An 11110-nucleotide genomic window follows, 5' to 3' on the forward strand; every position below is an offset into this window, starting at 1 on the left:
AATCCTAGTTTAATTATAGTCCAGAACACTACTGGATATAACCCTTATGCTTGCGTATTAGTAACTGGAATGAAACAGTATTTGACTCTGAGGAGGATGTAGAGTAGTCTCAGTGACATCGGGATGTCTAGCAAGGGATACTGAAGGTACAACAAACACTAACACAGAAACAAATGTGTGCCCGAATGCCTGGAAGCAGGGAGGTAAGCCTGGAAAGGTACCCAGGAAGCACTGATCCCATCTGGGGAAGCATCTTCGAATCTTTGGAAGCTTGTGTTGTTAACCACAGGTCTTCCAGCCACCCCTTCTCTGGACATGGCAACAAGCTCTCTGGGAATCATCACCAACTCCTCGTCTCTGTGTTGATCTCTGTACGGAAGACTGGTTCTCGGCTTATTTAGTGCTTCTTTGTCTTGGTCTTGGATTGCTGCCCAGAGAACCGTGGTAAATCTGCCAGCTGCCAGCTGGGCAACATAGGCCTTGCAGCCAGGTAACCTTTTGCTGACCTCTTCCAGATCCTGGCAAGAGTGCACTTTGTTCCTGCTATTCCCCATGCCCCAGTTCAGGCTGCCTATCAACCGACACCAGATGCCCAAGGTCTCCAATTAATAGCTCCCTTCTCTTCAGTCCTCTCTGGGTTTTCTAGCCCATGCATTACATGTATAGTGCTGGCTTCCCTTTGATCTCTGTCTCCTTAATGTAACCATGGCTGTGTGAAAAGCAGTAGCCAACTACTAACCTGATGGTCATGTACCTTTAAAGCTCTGGGTTATACACCTGGAGGTTTTCTAAAGTTTGCAATATTTTGGGAGTACATAGCATTTATGTTCTAATAATTTACTGGTTTGGCAGAATCAATATAGGATTTATGTCTAATACCAGAACGCTTTGCTTGCAATGCATTACATTATAAACTCTCAGGAACTAAGGGGCTACATGGCAGAGGGGAAGGGCAGAAATAGAGAGGGTAGTGAGGTGGGGGAGGGGAGAATATGCTTCTATTACAGTTTATACTTGTGTTAAAATGTCCTTATGTAATCTAATATAATAAAATAAATTTAAATCTTCCCCATGAAAATATTTCTCTTTGTACTAGTAGTTAAAAGATTTTGCAGCACAGCCTAGTGTCCACATCAAGCTTTGTTTCCTGCCTTCTAGCATGTAAAAAAAAATTTCCCAACTCCTGAGGTTTACATGTATGTCTTTTGATGATTTTCATTTGATAATACTGGTAAATTTGTGGTGCCTTCCACCACAAAAAGAACTGTGCTCACTCAGTGTCTTAGTTTTATTTCCATCATTGTGTTAAATGTCAAGACAGAGGTAATTCAAGGCGGTGAGAATTCATTTGAGTCACATATCCAGGATAAAGCCCATCATGGTGCAGAATCAAAGCATCAGGGACTTGAAAAAGCTCGCCACATGCATCCATGAAGACAAGGTGTGGGCTGGAGAGACAGCTCAGTGGTTAATTTCACTTGTTCCTCCAGAGAACCCAGGTTCCATTCTTGGCAACCATATTGTGGCTCATAATCATCTGTATCTCTAGTTTCAGGGCATCCAACCCCCTTTCTGGCCCCAAAGGTACTAGGCATATACATACATGTAGGCAAAACAGCCAGACACATTTAAGCTAAGTAAATAAATCTAATTTTTTTTAAAGGTAGAGTAAGATATTAATGATTGCATGCTAGTACACAGCTCACTTTTCCTTACAGTCATTGTAGGATCCAGACCATAAATGTTGTTGCCAATATTCAGGGTGCTTTTTCCAATCTCAGTTAACCCAAGAAAATCTTTCACAGGTGTTCCCACTAGCCAACCAAATATGCACAATTCCTCACTAAGACAGCCTTTCCAGGTGGGTCTAAGTTGTGCCAAGTTGACAATTGAAGGAGACCATCACATTAGATAGAAAATAGTAACTTTGTTGTTTTGTTTGTTTGATTTATAGTAACATAATTTCTTCTCTTTTATTCTTTATTTTTTATGTATGTGAATGCTTTGAATACATGTATGCCTATGTACCATGTGTTTGCAATGACTGAGAAGGTCAGAAGAGGACATTAGATCCCCTGGAACTGGAATTTCATGGTTGAGATCTTCTACATGGGTGCTGGGAACCAAACTCAAGCCCTCTGCAAGAACAGCCAATTTTCTTAACCACTTAATTAATTCCCTAATTAATATTGACTTTTAAAATCATGCCAGGTGCTGTATTGTTCTGTTTGATTTCTTGAAGATATTGGTCTTTCTAAGACCATTTTGGTTTTAATAAAATATTCTCATGAAAACCTGTTTAAAAACCTTTTGGAGACCATGATGGGCAGCACTAAATGTGACTTGATCTCAGCTGTAAGTTCAGTGTCAGTGAAGAGAACCGCCTGGGATGTCAGCTCCACTCTTGCACTGTTCCTAGAAATGGCAACCATCCTGTTGTTAAGAATATAACTATACTAAAGTTATATCCAAGAGTTAATTAATTGTGCCAGTTGTAAGTATGTGTGAGTTCTGAATGAAAATATGATCTTACGGTTGTGAGTTTTAATATTCTTTTATTGATTATTATTGATTATTACCAAAAATGAGTCCAGTGAGTGGACTAGAAGAAATGCAACAATCCCAGGCTGTGGTCATGAATTTGTATTTTGTATCCTGTTAAGATCAAGAATCATTGTTTCTGTATGGAGTAAATGAAAAAAACTCAAGACGACATTGAAAACCAGTCACAAACACTGTGCACAGCTTCCATTCATGCCTTACAAACACAGCCACAAAACTTTCACGTTTTTTATCTATACTGCCTCATGATACAAATGGAAAGAGTGACAAAATTTCTCACCATGAAATATACTGAATTTGCTTCAATTCCTATGAAATAAAATATACGAAATGCTATGACCAATTGGGAGAATGGAGTTATGTGAAAGATGGAAGATCACTGAAGAAGGTATATTATCGTCATTTTCACAAACTACAATGGTGCTGTTTATATTAAGAAACAGCATTTTGTTTTTGCATTTTACCCTCTATCACAGTAAAGAAAGATATTTTAATTTTCAAAAATATGTGCTCTTTCTGGGCCGAGCTCTAAAAGTCCAGTCAAAGAAAGAGAGGGAGGAGAGATTATATAAGCAAAGGCATCAACACAGTGATGGGGATACCCACAGAAAGAGCTTACCTGAGCGAATTTGAGTTCACTGACTCTCGACTGAAAGCAGAGGAACAAACATATGACCAAACTAGGCCCTCTGAAAGTGGTGACAGACGTATGACTATGGCAGACTGTGGGGCCCCTGGCAGTAGGACCAGAATTTATCCCTAGTGCATGAACTGGCTTTTTTGAAACCATTCACTTTGGAGAGAAACCTTGCTCAACCTTAATATAGGTGGAGGGACTTGGTTCTGCCCCTAAGTGATGTACTAGACTTTGTTGACTCCCCATGGGAAACCTTACCCTCTCTTAGGAGTGGATGGGTGGTAGGCTTGTGGGGAGATAGAAGGAGTAGGAGGAGAGGAGGGTGTGGGAACTGGGATTGATAAGTAAAATGAGAAATGATTGTTTTAAAAAACAAATCAGAAATATGTTTAAAGTCTTTTTTTTCTGCATTGTTTTACGTGTGTGTGTGTGTGTGTGTGTGTGTGTGTGTGTGTGTGTGCGTTATAAGTGCTTGTGCCAAGATGTACAAATTGAGGGCAGAGGACGGTTTGTGGGATTCTGTTCTCTCCTCTACCTGTTGGCCATGAAAATGGAAATGAGGCTGTCAGGTTTGGTTTCCAGGAACCTAACAACTGAGCCATCTCTACCCTTGACATGGTTTCTTTAAGGGAGACACCAAGAAACACCAGAGAAGATGTCAAACAGCTGGGAAATGGACTCAGCTCTACTTCTTACTGATTCTGTGACCCAAATGAAATGAATCTCTACACAGGGGAAAATAGATACAAACAAATGGCAAAAGCAAAATGGGAAAAAGAAACAAACAGACTTAAATCCCTGTCCCAGATACTTTCCCCAAATAAAGTAAGGTTAACTATGGAAAAGTCCTTGATGGTGTTGGAACTGATTATTATTGAATCCTAGCTTAGCAGATGGGACACAGATTAGTTGTCAGTGTGCGTTCCTCAGGTATATGCAAAGTGGGCAGCCGGGCGGTGGTGGCGCACGCCTTTAATCCCAGCACTCGGGAGGCAGAGGCAGGCGGATCTCTGTGAGTTCGAGACCAGCCTGGTCTACAAGAGCTAGTTCCAGGACAGGCTCCAAAACCACAGAGAAGCCCTGTCTCGAAAAAACAAAAAAAAACAAAAAAAAAACAACAACAAAAAAAAAAGTGGGCATGGTGCTACAACACCCGTCATCCCACCCAGAATCTGGGAAATGGAAGGTAGAGGATAGAAGTTCAAGGTCAACATTGGGTAGAGAGTAAGTTTCAGTCCTGCCTGGGCTCTATCAGACCCTGTCTCAAAATAAAACAAGAACAAATCACAAGAAGTATAGAAAATTGTAATTTACTTGAGTCGTAGTTGAAGAAACTGATAAAGATGATAAATAAACAAACCCTTTTGATTTGTTCATAGCTAAAATGTGAGCCCATTGCTCACATTAAATATGTTATTTTACAATTGTTTCAGATAAGTAGAAAGCTTGCAAAAGGAATAAAGATTTCTATTTAATCTACATCTATTAGTAACATATTATATTGGTATTTATACTGGTCATAGTGATCCATTGTAAACTCTGATGAGTTAGTCTTTATATACTGTGCTGACTTCATAAGTTTTTAGCTGAGATCTTTCTCAGAATCCAGTGGAAAAATAGTTTATATATGAAAAAAGATATATATATATATATATATATATATATATATATGTTAAAGCAGTGAGCTTATTGGCTTTAAAGTGTTTTATTGTCCTTTAAAAGTATCCTGATAAAACATTCTCCATGCAAATATAACTAGGAAAAGAGACTTAAAGTAAAATGAAAGTAGTAATTATTAGGCACAAACTAGGTCATAGCATTAAAAAGAAATGTTGTTGTAAGTATGGACCTTATATTTAATTATCTCCAAATATAGGACGAATTGGTTTTCTTTCTCACAGGTATTTACCCATACAAAAATAGAGATTCATATAAATTGATTTGGATTTCTGCTTCTAGACAAAATGAATAGTAGGAGCATTTGTGTGTTGAAATAATCATGCAACTGGACAAAGTGCAGGAGTTGGGATCTTTTCAAGCTGCCCAGGAAAGGGGAGATAAAGAGTCAAGTCCTGGAGAGTTGCAGAGGGACATGGGGAGAGATTGATGGACATGAGGAGAGCTGTAAAGGGACAGGGGGAAAGTTGCAGAGGGACATGGGGAGAGTTGTCAGGTTGTGCTAAGTTCACAAAACCTTCCCTACAGTTTAATGGTCAATCCTCAGGTGAAGGAAACTCGTGAAGCTACAAAAAAGCCCCCTGAAAGAATTCTTAAAGGAACTCATAGCTCAAGTGTCTGGGAATCATTTACTTTCCCTCCAGATACAGCAGAAAGTTGGCAGAGAAATCAAAGGGATGTTTTGTTTAGGCAAAAATAATCATAGATTAAGTACTGATTGAATTTCACTTAATGTTCCTTGCAAGCAACACTCAAAAGGATCAAACTGTTTCCATGTAAATCACCTTTAGCCAAGAACAAAGCTTGGGGATGTTTACAGGAACACATAAATATGCACCAGGCAAAATGTTAAATAACAACACCTGGTATCCGATTGATGTTAACAAAGCACTCAAAGGAACCTGAAAATAAGACTCCTACTCTAAAAAACACAAGTCAACCAAAGCCAGAGCACGGATGATGCCGATGCTGAAGTTATCCAGGAGAAACATTTGAACAGTAAGGTTAACTGTGCTTCTATGCTTACAGAGTGAGAAGAAATATTCTCATGGTAAATATAGATATGAAAGATAAAAAGAGAGACCCAGATCAAACTTTCATAAATAAAACGTCAATACCTGAGTTGGGGAATGCTGAATCTCATCCTCAGATCAGACACTGTGGAGGAAAAGACTAACAAACTAAAGACAGAAAAGTTACACCCGAGAGAAAAATAACATAAAACAAATTCATCAATAGAGGTACGTACGAGTTTTCCAAATTCGTGGTGTAAAATTGCAATAGCGCTGATGGGAGGTGGGATTGCACACTGCTCCTCTCACTTTGGCTATCACTGACTATAATCCCTGCCACCCCACAGCCTGGTAAAACTATGCCACCTTGTTTCTTTTCATCCCCTGGGAATTACGACCCTATGTGCCTGCTATTCCTGCTGTGACTTGCTCACTAACCATCCACCTAGAGGCTCTATGTAACATGCCATTGCCCTTCCCCTAAATCAGTTAATATTAACTGACTGCCAAGGTTGTTAAAACTGTACGGCCAAATATACACTTTCAGCCTTTCTCAACTAGCCCCTGTGTTCCTTCTTCATTAGCCTTCTTTCATTTAATTTGGTTCTAAGACCTTGAATATTTTTGGTATAAAGAAAAGTAAATCTAATCTATCCAGGTCTTCTACACAAACTTCATGTTCCTGTAGATGGTCTATGTCCGGGGACCTGCACATGTTCCTGTAGATGGTCCATGTCCGGGGATCTATACATATTCCAGTAGATGGTCCATGTGTGGGGATCTACACATGTTCCAGTAGATGGTCCATGTCCAGGGACCTGCACATGTTCATGTAGATGGTCCATGTCAGAGACCTGCACGTGTTCCAGTAGATGGTCCTATATCCATGTCTACACAGGTAACATTTAATGGAGTCAGCTTGTTTCAAAACAAAGCACTTGAAGTTGGGACAATAAAGGAGATGGGAAGATAGAGTACATATTGGAAAGGAGAGATTGTAGACTGGAATTAACCAAAGTACACATATGCATGTGTGAAATTATCAAACTGGAAATATGTTTCTTAAAAAATTCTCCAAGTTTCAATGCATGGAAAAGAAGGTATATTGTTACTTAGTCATCTCCTTATTCAATAAAGAAAATTATAATCTGACTCAGCCCATTTTTGGTTTATTGAAGAATCATAAAATGTGTGTTTATAGTGTTCCAGGTACTAAAGGGATTTAAATAAATGGACTGTTGAAATACATACTCTGAGCAGACATAAATGCAGTGCCAGTGAGGAGGCTACCTGACATTGCAAATAGGAAAGATGCCTTAAGAGTTACTAAATTCTATTGAGTAAGTCCTGAGAAACATTTAGAATCATCACAAGAAAAGTTAGCTAAGAATGTTCTCATCGCAAAGGAATGTTCTCCTCCATCAAAGAAGACAGGATAGGTTTTACCCTCATATTTACCATAGTCATCTGTGAAAAACAAACAAGCAAACAAAAACAGAAACAAGGCTCGGTGCTGGCTACACTGGATTGCTGAGCCTCGGGTGAAGCTTGTAATCAGCTCTGCTGAGGACTTCCTGGATAGATTATGGCCCAAACTGCCCACTCAGGTTGTGCAATTAAATCCTGGAAGATACTGGTGAGGTTGTTTGACATGGGATAGTGGTTTTACATGCAAGAATTAAAACTTATAAACATTGCATTGAGAATATAATAACTGAACAGTCACTGAGGTACAAGCTCTGCTTATAGTCTCTCTGGCCAAAAATGTTGACTGTCATTGTTTCAGGAAGGCTAAACTGAAACATGGGACTAAGAAAACTGGCGAAACTCTCTTATGTTTTCATCCCAAAAGGTACCACTAAGAGCCTGACTGCAGAGCACATGATGGTAAGCTAATACTCTCCTGAAATGAAGCCCTTCCAGGAACACTAAGAGGCTTTTATCTCAGTGGCATCACCTAGATTGAGTAGAAGGCTGCAGTGATGTAGCTAAGCTACAAGCATAATTTTGATTGGCAGAATAAATGGAAGTGAAAATCCATTTCCTTTCCAACCATACATTGTGACTCTAAATGTCCAACAGGAAAAAGAAACTAAATTGCCTTTTTCTGTTAAACAATATGGAAAACATGAGTTATTTAGAAATATTTTGTGTATGAGAAAACACTCTTTGGGAAACTATAGGAAAACTGGCTTGAAATAGGGCACATCTTTTATTTTCAGTGTCATTCTGAAACTCACATAGGTATTCATCGAAGGACATGTGTCTTTTTTGGTACACAGCATCTATCAGAAGATGTGTGCTAACACCTCCAGTTTCTTTCTAATAAAAGACAGAACAGTGACTACCTTTGGGTGTGATACTCTTTGGGTGTGGATCTTCATAAAAATTAGCAAGGATTTTCAGGTCACCATTCCTTGCTGAGAAAGATACACTAGAAAACAATCTAAATCAGACTTCCCAGTGGTCTTATGAGTTTTGAATTTAGGTTAAGTCTCCAAAGTAGTGTTAGGTATCTGAGATCAATTTTCTCAATTTTATTTATTACTTATCCAATATGTTATTAATACTTTAAGCATTAAAATATATTCACTTTTATTTTATTAATTACTTTTTACCAATTATACAGAGGCATTGGTGGGTTTTAAACAGTAACTTTAAGAATCTGTTAAAACTGCTAAAGGAAAATTGCTTCCTGTTAGAAATTAGATGAGGAGGACCAGATTAACTTTGAAATGACAGTCATTTGAATAATGTGACACTGATCACATATCTTTTATGAGTTACTAGGAGGAGTGCTTTGTAGGCAGCCAAAGAACATTCTAATGAGATGCCAAGAGGATGGACGATAGACAGAACCAACACCCAGCACCCAGGGTATATAAAGAAGCCTAGCAGCTAACAAAGGCACTTCAGTAACTTGTTCTCTGCAGTTTAGTTGAAGCCTGACCATCTTTCTATTGCTATCATGTCCAATAACGGCTGCTCAGAAGTCTGCAGCTCTTCTTCTCCTAGGAACTCTAGCCATGTTCCTGCCAACTCGCCCATTGGCCTTTGCTCCACTGAGATGAGGTGTAGAGATGCCCCTTGCTCTCCTACTAGCAGCCTGGGCAGCAACACACCACGTGACAACTGCAATGAGCCCTGCGGTGAACAGAGAAGCTGCCAATCAACCAGCTGCAACAGGAACACTGGCAGCCCTTCAGCCAGCTCGCCAGTTACTTCAGGGATATCTGGATCCCAGGAAGGAAACAGCTGTCTTCCTGCCACATCCCGCAGTTCCAGCTTTGGCTGGCCAACATCCTGTAGACAACCTAGGAGCTGCTTCCTTCCAAGCTACCAGTCTTACGGCTATCAATCCTTGGGCTACCTGACCTATGGCCGTCAACCACTGAGCTATCTTCCCTATGATCGTCCGCCACTGAGAAACCTGACTTATGGATGCCAGCCTTTCAGCTGCATGCCTGACCAATACAGGCCCACAAGCTATACATACGGCAGGTTTCAACCGTATTCTTCTTCTTTGAGTGGTTGCCATTATCCTTACTAAAGAAATTCATGAGTAGCTGAAGCACCCTCGTGCTTCTAACTACAAGAGAGATCAGCCAGCATCACAGGGAGGGCTTTTGTTCCATGGGGCTATGTTGTGTGTGCTCATTCTCTAGTAATTCTAATCAGCTGGACTTCTTGGTGCTTTGGGGATGTATACCCCCTACTTTAGTATTTCTGCAAAGCTTGAAATTGTTCTACTTTGGTAAAATGTTTTTCTTCTGTGTTCATTCTAATTAAATTGTGTCTTTGCATAAAGATCATGCTTATCTCGTGTTATTATTTACATAGGTTTAATTTGCCCCTGGTTTTCTGTAGAAGCTACAAAATAGCTACTTTATGTGAAAACGATGATTATTTGGGATTAACTATAGATAATATTAAATATTTCCAGAAGTTTTTAATGACTTATGTAAAAGAAATATTTTGAAAAGATTTAGAAAGAGATCTATTAAAACTATGCTAGAAGTCAGACAGTGGTGGCGTGTCCCTTTGATCCAAGCACTTGGAAGGCAGAGGCAGGTGGATCTTTGTGAGTCAAACTGGTCTACAGAGTGAGGTCCAGGACAACCAGGGCTGTTGTACAAAAAAAAAAAAAAAAAAAAAAAAAAAAAAAAAACCTGTTTCACAAAAACCAAAAAGTCAAAAAGACCTATGAAAGATGAAAGTAAGGGTCAGCAAACTGACTCAGTGCACAAAGGTGCTTGCTGTGAACTGAGTTCTAACTCGAAACTATGAAAAGAAGGAAAAAGGTCAACTTTAGGAAGTGGTCCCCTGGGCTTCATACATGTGGTATGCATCAACAGACACTTACATCAGAGAGAGAGAGACACATAGACAGAGAGACAGAGAGAGACGGGGGAGGAATAGAGAGAGACAGAGAGGGAGAGAGAGAAACTTTTTTTTAAAAAGAAGAAACTCAGTGAATTATTATAAGGTAGTGACTGTACACATGTCCATGTGCTGTGTGGTTGCATGATACTAAGATCCTTCAGGAGTTTGGGCATGATGGTATGCACCTTTAATCCTATCACTTGGGATGCAAAGGCAGGTAGATCTCTATGAGTTTGAGGCCAGTCTGGTCTATAGAGTGAGTTCCAGGTCAGCCAGGGCTGTTATACAAGTGAAACCCTGTCTCAAAAACAAAAACAAAACAAACAAAAACAAAAGCAAAACAAAGCAAAAATAGCCCTTCAAAAGCAGGAGGTTTCATTCTGATAGGATGATACTAATAACAGCGTTATAAGTCCACAGATTTATGGTACCTTAAACCCACAAAAAAGTATTAGCTTAGATTTTGCCAAGTTTCTCTTTTGAAATCACTCGCAGAGCTTACTAGGATCCTCATGCAGTTATTTAAAGAGTAATTGACAGAGATGTCACTATGATATGGCTACTAAGAGGGACCTACTGGGAATACTCCCTGCAGCTTAGTCAGCAAGGAACTCATCTCTGTGGCTTTACCTGTCTATAAGGCTATTATGGCTTAGGTAATTCTCTAAGTCCAGAAAAATAGGAATACAGAAATTGTAGAACATACAACAACCTGGCATAGGGATTAACCTAAGACAGAATTAAGGGGCTAAAAGAAAAGAAAGAAAACGGAAAATGCTTACTCACTAATACATTAATTCTATCTGAGTTCTGATGTGAACAATGTAATATTTTGCAA

The 11110-nt window shown here is 39.4% G+C and overlaps 1 protein-coding gene across 1 annotated transcript; it reads left to right on the forward strand.

Annotated features, from left to right (window-relative positions):
* The first annotated feature begins 8857 nt into the window (after window positions 1-8857).
* LOC121465277 (keratin-associated protein 26-1-like) lies at window positions 8858-9439 on the forward strand. The gene has a single exon (XM_041678480.1). The coding sequence runs from the start codon at window positions 8858-8860 to the stop codon at window positions 9437-9439; it is 582 nt and encodes a 193-aa protein (XP_041534414.1).
* The last annotated feature ends 1671 nt before the right edge of the window (window positions 9440-11110 follow it).

The sequence above is a fragment of the Microtus oregoni genome, unplaced genomic scaffold, assembly GCF_018167655.1.
Source record: "Microtus oregoni isolate MIOR12 unplaced genomic scaffold, Mior012 000030F_ref0000283, whole genome shotgun sequence".
NCBI classification, from domain to species: Eukaryota; Metazoa; Chordata; class Mammalia; order Rodentia; family Cricetidae; genus Microtus; species Microtus oregoni.

Coding starts and splice junctions, on each gene's coding strand:
- LOC121465277 (XM_041678480.1), top strand. CDS start 8,858: ATGTCCAATAACGGCTGCTCAGAAGTCTGCAGCTCTTCTTCTCCTAGG.